Source organism: Stereum hirsutum, assembly GCF_000264905.1.
Source record: "Stereum hirsutum FP-91666 SS1 unplaced genomic scaffold STEHIscaffold_13, whole genome shotgun sequence".
Classification (NCBI taxonomy): domain Eukaryota; kingdom Fungi; phylum Basidiomycota; class Agaricomycetes; order Russulales; family Stereaceae; genus Stereum; species Stereum hirsutum.
Window position 1 is genome coordinate 1,541,613 of NW_006763143.1, and position 14,895 is coordinate 1,556,507.

Consider the following 14,895-nt stretch of genomic DNA (forward strand, 5'->3'; position numbering starts at 1 on the left):
AATGGGACGCGATCATCTTGAGGTACGCCACAGTGATGGGGGTAAGGGATTGGGTTTCGGCAGAGAAGTTTTCGGTGACGGATGTCACTTTAACTGTTAAGAACAATCGTACATAGTGATGGTCCATCTCAATGGGCATAATTTCTGCACACGGAACATGAATATATTGCGCAATACTATTGCTATGAGACATGGGAGGTGTATGGTGCAGGGAACAGAGTACAGTAGGAATCAGACTAACCAAGAACCAGAGAAAAGAGTAAACACACGACGGCTTACCTCTTCCGTGCATTACCCTCCTTATCATCCGCCGGGGCTCGATGACCTCCCCCGGCACACTTCCTCTCGCAATACTTCCTCTCTTTCAAATCCACACATCAATATGTATACCCAAATTCCCACACCCTCGCCTTCCCGCTTCTCCAAGGCGCCCGGTCCCCGAACTCCATCACACTCACACTGATCAGCTTCGCACTCATATGTGCCTCCGCCACCCTCGGATTGATCATCCCCCGTGTTGTCGGTGTATAATAACTATAAACAACGATCCACCGGTGTGGTTTCATCCTTTTGATCTCTGCGGCGTTGTCGTTGAGCCATGCGAGGTCTTGAATGGGCATCGTGGTGTACGCGCCGGGGGTGAAGGTTATGCGCCGCAAGTCCTGAATCTTCTAGATCTGAGGGTGTCAATCTTGGACTCGTCAACGTGCGACCAGAGCGTGTAGCCGATAATGATCAGGGTGCGTCCATGTCGTACCGGTTGCGGTTGAGGTGGACGGAGGGAGGTGGACGAAGGTGCCCAAGGTGTCTTCCTGGTTCACAAAGCGGGTAAACACGCGGAGTCATTTTGTGTATTCGATTTGTGTGCTTGTAGAGTGCTGTGAGATGAGGTGGATGTGAGAAGGAGGGAAGGGGGACCATAACTGTCGAATCTTACACCACTGTTGGTCCTCTTCCGGTTGATCTAACTTTCCTCATCTCACGCTTCAACCTGCCCAATCCTTCGCTCATTCCTTCACTTAATCTTGTCTCCATTCGGTCAACTGGTAGCGAGTTCCTGGATGAACTGGACCAAACGCTACCGCTCGAAAACATGGTGCTGGCAGGTGGCGAAGAAGCCATGAAATGGGGGAGGTCGCTCGAGATAGCAGAAGAGAGCAGTTCACCGAAGGAGGAGCGCTTGATACGGTGGAGGCTGACCTGGGAGCTGTCGAGGAATGGCTCACCGTCACCACCAGCGGAGTACGCAGTGATCTGTACCACTTTGCCAGCTTCGATCCGGGTGGTGTGGAGCTCGAAGCGATAGCGACGCATGTGAGCGTGGTACACATCGCCCAGAGTGTGGAAAGAGGACTGGTGGTAAAGATAGATCGGCCGGGGAAGTACGCGGGGCAGCTGAGAGCAAGCCTGCAGCTCGGCGTGAGACAACTCGCTAATCATACCACGGTCAGTATGCTTAATCAGTGGCGACATAGAAAGAACGTACTTGTTTGAGGCCTTTAGCTTCACAGTGTCGCCACCATCTCGAATATCCCTAACGACCCTCCTGGGCTCAGACCCTTTCTTCCGCTTCTTCAAAGTCTACAAAGCAACATCTGCCTCTCTTCTCACAATCTTCCTACCCTTCTTCATTCCTATCCCCTGCATTACTACCACTCACCGTGTGATTGCTTGTCCTGATGGCGGGAGACGCTTCAGCTCCTGATACCCATCCGAGTGAAGCCTTGCCTGGTAAAGATATCGAAGTGCTCGTGACGGAGAAGACCTGATCGAACTGAGAGCGGAGGTGGTTGGAGAAGTGATCGAAGCAGGTGAAGATGTTGCGGGACAAACTGAAGAGCAGGGTTGACGAAGGTGAAAACAACCCAAGTGTTGATACGCAGGAGCTGGGGCGCGGAATCGAACAATGGGGGATAAGCTCGTTGATAACGGCTGCTGCACCAAAATCTAGTCAGTATATGTAATATCACGCTATGCAGAAGTCGAGACAAATGACTTAAGAGTCTTCACAGTGGGTAACTTGCCCACCCATGCGTGAATACCCATCTGCCTGACCGCTGTGTGTGTTCGTTGCGAAAACATGGATCGTCCTCTTCCTTCAGCCCATCGCGGCCCATCTCCGATCTGACGCCACATAAACCCAGTCGATGGCCCCATTCGTTCGACCTCTTCGAATGTCATGCATATGCCAAGGCGCACTGTTATCCTAGTAAGAACAATAGGTTATTGCCGTATATGGATAGGAGAGAATCGAACGTGTCAATACATCGGGACCATACCTTGACAACCTCGTCCTCACCACCTCCGCCAACTCCTGGAGTACAACCTTCCCACCTGCGTGTCCTCTGGCACCGCCACTAAGCGAATGATAATAAGAGAGGATAAACGAGAGTAGGTAATAAATGGAAAATCTTAGAAGATAAATGGTCGAGACGTACTGATACAAAGACAGGCTCGTGATGATGATCTCGGACGACGGGTTATACCAGCCAGAATCCACAATTACACAGATGAAGCCGAACCCATTAGTATATACCCTCCCACCCTCATAAATCCCCCGTATACCGAGGAAAGAGCAGACGCCCCTCCATAGATAAATTACGTCACCGGGATCATCACCGCGCACTACATCCATACAAACTTCATGTCAGCATCCAATCCGATATTGCACAAGAAATAACCAAGAAAAAAAGTTGAAAACCAACGACCAGCGATCAAAGACCCATCGAGCATCATGAGTGCCTGTTGAGCTTGAGGGTCGTGCGAATGCGACAGACGAGAAGTTGCGGTTGTTGTTCGAGAGGATCAGGGAGCTGGAGGGCCATCTCAGGCCAGGGTGGCGTAGGCACGAAGGATGAGGGAGCTTCAGAGGCTGTGGATGGTAAGGAGAGGAAGCCGAAGGTGGAGGCGGAGGAAAAGTCGAAGATGAGAAGTCAGGAGTTAGCGGATTCGACCACGATCATTGTGCGCAATGATCACATACCTTTCCTATGTGGCATCAACACTGACCTATTGAATTATTCAACGGTCAGAACTTAGCAATTGACACATTCATGCGCTTTCACGGCGTCACTCGTCTATCACAGCCGGAAGATTTTCCCGTCATTGAAGACTGGAGCACCTACAACCGAGACGACTTACCTTATGTCCTTCACGTCCCTGATGTGCACCACTGGCAGGTTCGTCTTCACTGGAACGAGCGGCCTACTCACCCGCATAATGCGGCAATCATTGCGGACCTAGCGAGCTGGGCGCATAAGAACGGTGGTGAAAACTATGGTGGCTTACACTGGACACAAGCGTGTCATTCCTGTTTTTCGAGGCCTGGTAAGTCTGCATTGGAGTGCATTCTCCGCCAACGTACGATAATCTCATCCAATAGATTAGATTCCATCTCAATCTCGTCGATTGGACTCGGCAGAACTCGACTGGACTCCGATCGCGTCGAATCGCGTCGAATCGAGTCCTTTCGCGTCTAATCAAGTCCTTTCGCATCCAATATACCTCTCGTTTTGTGGTTTATTGGACTTGAATACAGTATAATGGAATAGAGTGGACTACATTCTACCCCATCGGTGTCCATCCTGCTTCGTTGGACCCTTTTATGAGGGTCCCTTTATTAAACTTCATCTAATAAAAAGATAATGGACTGAACTCCAAAAAACAGAAGCTCGATAGAACGTATGAAGGTTTTTACTGGACTTTAAACCAGGAGTCTTTTTTTTGAAGCTAGATTGTACTTCTTTGGGAGCCAGTGTAGTAGATTGTACGTGAATAGTTGTGATTAGACAAGATTAGACGAGATTAGATATGATTCGACGCGATTAGATAACATTCGACGAGATTCGAAACGAATCGAAATGATTCGACGCGATTGAACTCGAATCGGCGACAATGGAGGCCATTATCTGAAAGCTAAAACATGTTTTATGTTTTATGGACAACATTGGACAACAATATTGGATACCATTGGACACCTTTCGCGCACATTGTCTTCGAGAAATTCGATTTTTTTGGAATACAATCTGTTACCTTGGTTTCCAATGAAGTACAAAAAATGAAACGGGCATTGAATGTGCAGAATGAATGCCAAAGGTGTAGAATAGTGTCCAATCTATTTTATTCCCTTCTATTCGCGATCATTGGACACGAATCAAGGGCAGAGAATGTTTGCGAGTCTGCACCTATGTGAGCCAAAGGACGGGAATCACCGCGAATAGAATCTAATCGTTTCCAATCTCGTCGAATCTCGTCGAATCGCGTCGAATCTCGTCTAATCGACGCGATTCATGTAGAATCTTATCTGTTAAATAAGATAGTTCTCCGTTGGCGATGAACATACACAAATCGTCGCCAACGAGCTCCAAAAAGACAAAGACAAGGTACTTGAGTCCAGTAGGAGCCACCATAGATTTCAGAAATCACGCTATTGGGGTATGTCGAATAGATGTCTTACCTGGCATCGTCGTCCGACTCTTGTTCAATGCTCATGCGGCCTCGTTTCTCTGGAAGTGCCAAGTTCGTCAGCGTAAACGCGATGGTCTTGACCCGACGGGCGAGCTTAGGGACCCATGGTATGATGCTGCAATGCACCCTCAGCCGATGTCAGACGACGAGGACACAACGGATGCAAAAGGTGCCCCAATTTGCAAGTCGCGTCCTGGCGTCGACGTTGGGTTGGACTGTGGGAGGAATGGGTTGGACTGTGGGAGGAACATAGTGGATGAAAGGATCAGCGAGGCGAGTTTGGCGGGTGTTGACACGAGATGAGTTTGGAGGATCCTGAGCCATGAATGAAAAAAGAAGTAGCGATGGTGGTGAAAGAGTGTGAGGGATGTGGCAACTAAGTACGGTCTGACGAACCTCGGCGATGTCTCTCAGCCTTTATATCATAACTATCCGACTCCCTTGCAGATCAGCTGTTTATCTGGAGGAGGATTGGTGAGAACTCCCGCAAGACTGAGGGAAAGTATAATGTATTGGATTCACCCGAAACACTTCGATGTGGAGCAGTGGCGTGCAGGGAGGATGAGTGAGACTGTTGGTAGCAGTCAGCTTTCATCTTCGTTGCTGTTGGGAGGACGGTGAACTTGACAAATAAAGATATATGGGGTGATTGAAGTCCTGACCTAGAGTGAAGTCAAACTGAAGTGCTGCTATTTGGAAGACAGACAGTCGATTCAACAGGTCCAACTTGGAGTGCACTCTCACAGTCAAGAGCGATCCTGACGAGCTGCTGTACTGTTCAATACAGCCGGACGTCTTCCCGTGGACATTGAGTACAAGGACGACACTCACCAACCCGTATTGTCCGCTCATGCATTGGCTCTCGATTGCATAATCTTGCTCCTTTGTGCCTTGAAGAATATTGTTTGTGAAGGCTTCCTCTCCGTTGAGACTGGGAAATGGCATGCTGAACGCTTGAACGCGTTGAATGCCCAGCACAGATGGTTGCGAGAGGAGGGTGGCATAACCTAATCTAGGTTCGATCCGTCATGCGTACAATTTTGGGTCGCGTCGGAGGGGTCAAAACCCGAATCGGCAAGATTGGGCTGAAATCGCCTTCTGAGGATCAAAGAGGTCATCAATTTCTCCCGATTCATCAGTTCTTCGACCGGATTGAGCTAAAACTGCGCTCAATATACCTCGCGCAAGTCGTAATTTCTTTGTCCGCATAAGATCGGACCTAGGTTAGGTTATGCCACCCACCTGTTGCGAGACATGAAGAACATCGTAAAGGTGTGGCGCGTCAACGCGTTCAACCCTGTCACACGGTGGTCACAGTGACCCCTCGCACAGGAGGGTGGCATAACCTAACCCAGGTTCGATCCGTCATGCGTACATTGAAACAGCTGTAGAGTACTCAAAACAAGATGGGCTAGCAAGAGCAAACAAGGGTTATAGAGAAGAGGATAACAATGACGTCACGGTCTGACATATAACCTCATTACCCAGTAGCTGCACTGAAGCTCTTTCCACTTCTCGTCCTCCGCTCTGGCAGGACATAAACAGCATCAATATTCTTTTCCGAAGGTGAAAGAAAGCCTTCAGCATATCCCTTCCAGCCCCTCTTGGCAGCGATGCGGCTCTTCGCTCGCTTAGAAGGAGGTGGTGCAGTAGATTTTTGAGTTCTACAAGACAGCCGGTCGTCCTCCCGTTCGTGATCTGGTAAGGTAAGGTAATTTGCATATATTGCAACAAGTGTGAGAAGAGATAGACGGACCAGGGGAGGTATGTGGGGAGGACAGTTGCATCGGTTGAGAAGAAATAGAGACAGAGCGTTGGGGGGTGTACATCCGGATGGCAGGGCGTGCACTCCAAAAGAGGGAGGGTTTAGCTGCGAGAGATGTGGGCTTCAACTCCGACTGCGGGACGGCCTGCGCTTGCTTCCTCTCATGGTTCCTCTCCCTTTCCCTCTCGCATTCACTTTCCTTCTCTCTCCACCTCTCCACCTTCCTTCCCTCTGCCTTCTCGACTGCGCGATCAATTGAGACGCGGTGAAACCGTAAATCGAATTTGCCAGCAAAGACAGAAGTAGCGGTTCGACGTTGTCGTTTGTGTGGTGGTACGGTGTAGGATGGCATGACGTGTAGCGGCGGATTTTGTCAGGAAATATGCGCGCGGTTTGGTGGTGAAGTAGGTGTGGCACACCACCCGCAACGAACCCAGTTCCCTTATGCGTGTCCGAAGACGTCAGGAAGTATGAGCTCCATTCACATCATTTTTGCCGCCCTCTGTTTCTCAGCCTTGCCTCTCACTCATCTGTCGTTGTATAATTGTCCATTCCCGGGCGTCATATCCAGCTTGTCACAGTATATACTCATCATCCTTGTGATGTGATGTAGTTGCAATCATGTATTTCTACTTTCGCTGTTCAAGATGTTATAGCTATGAGAGGAGAACAAAGCAACCGACAGATCGTATGGACATTGATACACGATGGATAGGCTTCCCTGGCGAACCGCAACACAGTGTCAGCATTTGAGGACAATCAGAAAATGCTACCTGACATACCTGGGCAAAACCGAGAGTTCGTAGTGAATTGCTGGTTTTCGATTTCACGAGCGCGATGTCTGCTATATAACGAGCTGGGAGCAGCTATCGACGGCAATGACGGCGAAAGACAGAATAAGTCGTTATATTCTTCTTCTGTAACCATCTGTATACTCGTAGCAAACCCGCACCGCCAATCGGACAGCGTCAACAAGGGAAAACAAGGACATCAAGCGAGCACCGCAGCAGAAGGAGCTGATTCGGACCTACAAATAAATGGAACAACAGGATACAAACATATCGTCGCAGATCGATACCTCAGCAACGTCCAGCCTTCTCAACATTCTCGTCCCCCCTTTCTCTTCTCCGCCACTCAACACAGAATACCCCACTCTTGTTCGCAGTCGCCACTTATGCTCATATCTCCCCATCCACACTCCCCCTCATTATCCCACGGCCCCAGCCTAAGATTTCTCACGCTGCCCACCACGACCATAATCCCTTGCACACCCTGTCCAATGTCTTCTCCGAAACCCTCGAACATCTCCATCAACCTTCCAACATTCTCCAACGCGAAATCCTCCATCTCCTCCGCCAATGCCAACTCCTCCCTCTCTCCTCCATGCATATCACACTCGTCACCACTTTCTCCGTTCCCGTACCCATTGAGTTTCGTCGCACGTCGTTTTTTACCCTCCGCAATACTCGCAAGCTGACACTGTGTGGCGTTGAGGGGGGGGGGTGGGGGGGGGTGAGGGGGAAGGGAGGGGGACCGCCAAGGATGCAGAGGGTATCAGAGAGAAAATCGTAGAGGGAGGAGAGGAAGGAGGCGTCAGATTCGATGGCGATGCATGCAATAAGCTAGGAATAGGTTGCAGAGATCATTTGGTTCGTTAGGGTGTTCGAGTCTTGTCCGCTGAGATAAGCATGGGTACGATCCTACAACACACTTTGAGTTAGTATCAAGGACGAATAGACTCTCAACATTGGTTGACGATAGAATATGTCGAAAGAAAAACGTCGGCACTCACATCGCACAAGCCTCCCTGACACCATGATGCAGATAGAACCTCAAGATCGGCAACACAAGCTCGAGCATCTGACTTAAATAGGGAGCGAACTGTGTCCCGAGCGTAGAAACGTAGATCACCAACGTCTCGAACACCTGGCATTTCTCGTCGATGGAGGAAGTGCGAACGACGACCTGCTTTCCGTCCATGGTGATCGTCTGGTGTCCTTCTTTATCTTCTGGGACGTCTTCGTCTTCTACGGGCATTCATGAACCAAAAGTTATGAGCGTTGGATGGAAAAAATGTGCAACGGACGAGAGAGAAGGGGATGAAAGGGAACTTACCGTAAATCGAAACATCCGCCTTCACACTCGCAGCCCTCAACAACTGCGGCATAACCGCAGGTAGGAAAGGTTCAAATTCGGGCCCCATAGTCTGACAGATCTTCGCCCACGTCGCGATGAGGTAGTGAGGGAGCATGACATCGCCGGGATCAACTGGGCTGTCTTCAAACGCAGACATGCGTCAGCCAAATCGAGGGACAAAGACGGAGAAAAGAGAGACGTACTTTGTATTCTGATCAACTGCTCTACGAAGACTTGGGAGCCTGGCCTGTCACGTCTCGTCCCACCGCGATCGCTATAAGTATAGTCAGCACATCGAGCCTCGGACGGATTCAACAAGGGAAGAAGGAGACTCGACACACCGATCAACCCGGCACACTCCATCGCCTTGAGTCTCAACGTCCTATAATCCGGTCAGTTCGCGTTCTTGAGGACATTCAGGAACAATGACATGATGCTCGAGTAATGCTATTTTGACCACGATCCACCAGAGCGCCACATCATCCACGCCAGTGCAAGCCACCCAGGCACAACGTCACCCGAGCAAGAAGAATCCAAACCAACGTCAGTGACATCAGTCTAACTCCCACCACAAGGGGAAATGGAGAAAAGCCCACCTGCGCGAACGTATCCTCACTCGCACCTGCAACCATCGCCAACGTCGTAATCACCTGCTCCTGCACATACCTCCTAACGCCCATCCCATTCTCGTTCCCAGCCCCATTTGCATCTGTGTTCGTGGAAGAGAGGCTGGCAGGATTAAGATGTTTGAACAGCTGCCCGACGATAGGACCAAGGTAGGGGATGAGTGTGTCGCGCTCGACGCCATCGCAGAAGTTGATGAGGGCGGCTGCGGCGTGAGCGGGTACTTTGTAGTCAGCGAGGTACGAGAACAGTGTATTGTCAGGATGATGCGGAGGGCGAAACAAGTGGGGAGAAATAACGGGCGAAATTGGGCAGAATGAGAAGAATAAAGGCGGAGAAAAGTACATCGATTCGGGAGCCTCGAGCGTAGGAATGAGCACCGAGAATAGTTGTTGGTGGTACTCCGCCTGGATCACTTGCTAACCAGTGGAAACGGAACACGTCATCGATCTGCATCTATAATTCGCCACAGTACTCGTTGAGAGTCAGACGTACCTCGAGATCTGTACAAAGCTGACCGCTAGATAGACGAGGGTGTATAATGAGTTTAAGTGCACAAACAGAAAGAGATGCGGAAGGATGCTGGCGAGAAGATGGAAGTACGAAGTGTGCAGGAAGGGAGACGTACACACATTGGCAAGCCGCATATCGCACCTTCGGATATAGATCGCTCAACAACGGGAGTATCAAACAGAAAGCAAAACAAAACACGGTGAGCACTTCGTCCGAGTGACGTCTCACGCGTAGCTCCACCGCCCGAGTCAGACTCCACCCGGCACACGCTCTCCCATTCTACGGTCGTCCAGGAGTAAACACTAGCACGTAAATATCCGTCACTGCAACTTCCTCTCTCCAAGCCGCTGCCACTTCCTTCGAGTGAAGGATGGGCCCTAGAACAAAATATCGAGGAACCCGATCACGACTCTTCCAACTCATTCACTCTGCATCCCAACTCATGTCTCCACACACCCTTCCTGCATAACCTAACTACCAAACCAACGATCCACAAAAGGAGACAAAAACACGATGTCGGACGGTAAAAAGAAGAAAAGAAAAGAATGAGGTACGAAGGAAAGAACGTAATCGACCACCTTCCCCCACACCAGGCATTAACCCATTATTGGCGGGCCGACGAGCTACTAATGGGTTACTCACAGCGCAAATTATTCAATCAATTCGGTGATGCTGAATGCTGCGGATATTTCAAAACTCTGAGTAAGCCGATTGTGTGGCAGGTATTTCTAGTTTGTGAGACAAAGGGAAGCACTAGAAAAGGTCCATAACATGACATACAGAGTTAATGCCGTCCTCTCTGGTGTAAGGAAGAATTTCACATTGGTGCATGCAGAAGGGGCATCTGCGATCTGGGAAGAAATGCAGAGTTTCAGCACACATTCCGCCAAATTGGGCGGAATATGGCCTGGAATTTGAAGTGCATGGCGGAAAGTGTTCTGAAACAGGCCGAAATTTGAAGTTGGTGGCGGAAGGCAGATGGAAAGGCTTACTATATTTGGAGTTTCAGTTGTGTTTCGGCACGCGGATCGACGCACGTATTCCTCATTGCATCTGCATTGCAACCAGTCCGAATGCAGCGGCAATTTCTTAGAACGTCTTCACAGCGGGTACGGTGTGCTTGGTGGATAATTGAAATATGAGATTTTTACCGGTGTGGAGGGAATGATCATGGTACTGGGCGGATATAATATATACATGCGTTCTTCGCCACAAAGTGAGTCGGTCTTATAGTTGTCTTAGCAGTAAGCGACCCGATGCCGATCCGCCAGACTGAAAGCAGTTGATGCCTGCTGTGCCCAGCTCATTTTGCATCACCTTACTCGTCCCCTCACCTACCACCGCGATGTCCATCAGGCCCACATATCTCAACCTTCACTCGTCCCTCGCCTATAGGCCCATTCAAATCTAACGTCCAGCACCGTCGCACCGTCGCGCCGATACACACCATCACAATCACGAACACCAGCCCAAGAAGTGGAGAGGAAAAATAAAAGGTGAAATAGATCAGCTAATGGAGACGATCATAACAACGAAAAGAAAAGAGACCAAGGGCAACGAACAAAAGAAGGACATATAACATCCCCGGTATGAACTGGAACGCAGTGGGCAGCAGTGCTTTCCCGCCAACGGCGCGCGCGAGCCTGTCGAGCGACTGTTCGTAGATGTGGGGCAGGTGTCGTCTGTCGGGTCATCGGAGGGCTGCATTATTGTCGAGATTGGGTCGGTACGTGCGAGTGCGTTGGATTCGTTAGTGATTTGGACGATTGGGTAGGTGATAAGTGAAGGTTTCGTCCGTGGAGTGGGGTGGAGTGGGTAGGTTATAGGCCGACACGAATGTCATACAAATCATGGAAAGGTCAAAACAAAAATCGAGGGCGGTCAACTGCTAATAAATGGTCAGGAATGAGACCAGGAAATGAAATGGGGTTGTATGGGCGATACAGAACACCTCAAGTGCCACATCCAATTCCACGTTACCAAACAGGGGACTGTCGAACCACCCGATCCACAAGGAAGTCAAACAATGAACGAAATGAAAGAACTCACATCAGCCTCCAACCACCCGCCCAACTCCGCCTCTCGCATATCAATCCCCTCCATCCCGCCCAAGCACTCCCTAACCAAAAGATGAACCCATCCCTCCGTCTTCCTCAACATCCCCGGTTTCGCCTCGCTCAAGTTGATCATAAACTCCAGCGCGGCCTTTCTCACCTCTTCCGCTTCGAGGTCCTGTTCGTCTTGTGGGTCGTCGTCCGCGCCAGAGAAGTGGGAGGGGAGTGTGCGAATGTGAATGCGCCGGAGGGAACAGAGGAAGAGGAGGAAGGGAAGGGACAGGCGACGGTGAGTGTGGGGCCTGGGTCTGCGCTAGGGAGGATGAGATCTGGAAGCCAGTGAAGGAGGGCGGGGAGATGGTGTGCGAAGAGGGAGGGAGAAGAGGTGGCGAGTAGGGTCATGGTGTTTGGGAACCTGTTGTGGCGGTGGCGTTGGACGATATGTTAGAATGCGTAAGTGAGATGAGAGTGAGAAGGGTGCGCGAGAGACGTACCGAGGGAGTTGGAAGGCAGGGAGAGAAGGAAGAGTGTTGAGGGTTGAATAAATTAATTTGAGGGCGTGGAGGATCGCGTGTGACAAAAGGGCGGAGAGGTGCGGAACGGAGGCTGCGAGGACTACGCGAGGAACCTATGGCAGAAAATAATAGTTAGAACGAATAGAACGCAGTGGTCACGAACGACCGAAGTGAGAAAAATATGGATTCAGATGTTGACATCGAGATATGGCGACGGTGTAAGAACGCCATCAGAGCAAGACGGGCTACGACAGACGGGACGCCCGAATGATAACATCCCATGAACCTTTCAGAGAAAAAGAGTAAGTGAAACACTCACATCGACGCTGCGGATCCTGGAGCCCTCTGTCAAACACCTCCACCACCGCCTCCGTCTGACAATCCAACACCAGATTTGGACAGCCACCAAAAACGCTAAACGCACTCTCCCTCTATCCCGTCTCTCCCGAGTTCGTCATCTGGAGCGCCTGGGCTTGAAGCGCGTACCACGGCGTTTCTCTGGCCATGTAATTGTTCGCGAGATCGGTGACGGTCTACGAATTCGCGGCGGACGACGGGGAAGGGTTCGTGTGCGAAGGAGTGGAGGAGGCGTTCAAGGGTGGCGAGAGTTTGGGATGAGAGATGGTCATAGAGGGTGAGGTGGGAGGACTGGTATGGTTTGTGGGGCGAAGGGGATGGAGCCTGGCGGAGGAGACGGCGTAATATGAGGACGAGAGAGAAGGATCACATCTGGTAGCATCTCAGCAGACATTCAACGATGAAACAAAGATAAGACTTACGACTTCGGTACTGGATGACTTCCCGTAGGGAAAATAAATGTTTATTTGGCATTGATTCAACGTGCTCGGCATCGCTCGGAAATGACAGCTGTTCAAGAAATCGTAGACGCGACGACTGGTCACTGCTGTGAGCACACTGGTCACTGTCGAATGCATTCCCGCTCACGGTCACTGTCGCAAATGTGCTGACACACTGGAGGGGACTTGCAAGGGAATTATGATGCGAATATGAACATGAACATGAATATGACGAGATGTTGCACACAGACGAGTAGCCTTTGCGGAGGCTGCGAACTGGTGGCGCTCCTTGTAATTGTTTCTATATGGGCTATACTTGTCCATAGTCAATGTCGCGTCTGAACGGACACACTAGGATACAGTCACTGGCTAGAAATGTGGACCAAAAATTTGCAGAGGAGAAAGCAGAATCTCGGGGAAGCTGAGCCCACGCAACCGAAGCTCATCCATGGATGATGTTAGCCATCCATCAGTATGTCGATGCGTATAGACCCTTGAACTTGACCAGGGCATATCAGACCTTTGTTCTCAGCCTTTTACAGCACAATATTATCAGACGTGCCTTGTAGTAATTTATTACTCATTTTCACGATTATTATGCCAGCTACGTGGGCATCGTCGAGCATCGTCGACGCTGTCCGAAAATTCCCGGAAAGGTACCCGGCGGCTCCCGGCCGTCGGCGCGCCACCTGAAGAGGTGGCTCGCTAGGGCAGACCGCCCAAATCTGTATCCAAAGACAATCATGGTCACGGAGACCGTAAATCAATGAATTCAACAGTCACGTCCACCAACGGACGTCGTACCAGGTACTTCGAGGCCTACTTCATGTCCCACCCACCGTTCGCTATGCACCAGTTTTCCCGCTGGGTTTTTATACGGTCATACTGGCGGTGGGCCTGGTTGGCTCTACCAATTCATCTAGCGCTGGATGAGTTGGTAGAGTCAACCATTATGGTGCCCATGCACTATATGCCGGGTGTGTTTACTGACCTTGTAAGTACTTACAGCAGTATCCAGAGACCGTGAGAGGCCCGGTATGCTTTGTGGCTATACCGAGGGTATCACAGCGGTAATGGGTGCTTGTCTGTTCTGCTGTAGTTTAGTTTGGTACATACACTGCTACAGATAGGGATATTGGTCCTCATGGGCCCATTTTGTATCCTGAATATACTTCCTTCCTTCCTTCTCACGGGGAAAACACGCTCCTGTCACGCGGTAAGTGCCGGGAGCGTCTTGTCTGTGACGGAATCGTGTTTTTGTGGCACCTGTGTAGTTGGTTTGTATGTCTTGGGGGAGGGGTCCTGCAGCAATGAGAACCGCTCGAAATTCCCTCGAAATTCCACGGCGTGACAGCTTTGATGGCCATGAGGTAAACCCGGCAACGGCACCCGAATAGATAAGATTGATGAACGGCGCCTCGCGTATAATTCGCGTACCCCTCAGGCGCCCGCACTGGATCGTGTTTTTGATTATCGGGAGCGTGTTTTTTCGGCGTCGTCCCACCTTCGGTGGAATTCTGGCTGGCAGCTTGGTGTGAAGCGCCCAGGTGCGCAGACACCTTCCTATCCAAAAAAACACGATCCAGCGCGCCTCCGTCACGTCGCGCCACACTCCCTGTCTTGCCACACTCTCCGGCGCCCTTCACTTGCTCCCTCTCAATTCCACCATAAACAGATCCCCAGTAGCTCTTACAACCACCCTCCAGCTCATGCGTAATGTGTAAACGCTACGAGGTACAAGTCAGAATATTTTCTGGGCCGCTTCGCGGCTCTTCGTGAAGTGGTCAATGATTCCATGACTGTATATAGATGTACATGACTCAAAATGCATACATTTTTTACTTTAAAATATATTTTGCACTCTCCATGCATTTAGCACTGTCTCTGCGAGCCCCACTCCATAATCTGCCCTCAGAGGCCATGAATGTAACTCAAACGGCACCTCCACGCAGCGGTGCCACACTCCGAGAGCCCAATCTGCACGCACGGCGCGTCGTCACGAAGAGTCACGTCACGTCACATCG

At 50.5% G+C, this 14,895-nt stretch overlaps 3 protein-coding genes across 3 annotated transcripts; all 3 read right to left on the reverse strand.

Moving 5' to 3' along the window:
* Nucleotides 1-933: 933 nt before the first annotated feature.
* Nucleotides 934-1,440, reverse strand: STEHIDRAFT_62984 (uncharacterized protein; the record flags this gene model as incomplete). The annotated part of the gene is made up of 1 exon (XM_007307206.1): nt 934-1,440. One exon carries the CDS (start codon nt 1,438-1,440, stop codon nt 934-936), a length of 507 nt encoding a protein of 168 aa, XP_007307268.1.
* Nucleotides 1,441-5,213: 3,773 nt separating this feature from the next.
* STEHIDRAFT_133508 (uncharacterized protein) lies at nt 5,214-6,584 on the reverse strand (the record flags this gene model as incomplete). Its single annotated transcript, XM_007307641.1, has 3 exons — nt 5,214-5,262; nt 5,952-6,165; nt 6,200-6,584. The coding sequence occupies 3 exons, from the start codon at nt 6,582-6,584 to the stop codon at nt 5,214-5,216; spliced, it is 648 nt and encodes a 215-aa protein (XP_007307703.1).
* A 782-nt stretch (nt 6,585-7,366) lies between these two features.
* Nucleotides 7,367-12,925, reverse strand: STEHIDRAFT_160207 (uncharacterized protein; the record flags this gene model as incomplete). The annotated part of the gene is made up of 14 exons (XM_007307642.1): nt 7,367-7,711; nt 7,767-7,854; nt 8,025-8,259; nt 8,348-8,509; nt 8,572-8,642; nt 8,710-8,750; nt 8,965-9,411; nt 9,488-9,512; nt 10,286-10,356; nt 11,555-11,624; nt 11,720-11,974; nt 12,054-12,187; nt 12,561-12,755; nt 12,854-12,925. 14 exons carry the CDS (start codon nt 12,923-12,925, stop codon nt 7,367-7,369), a joined length of 2,211 nt encoding a protein of 736 aa, XP_007307704.1.
* Between the last annotated feature and the right edge of the window lie 1,970 nt (nt 12,926-14,895).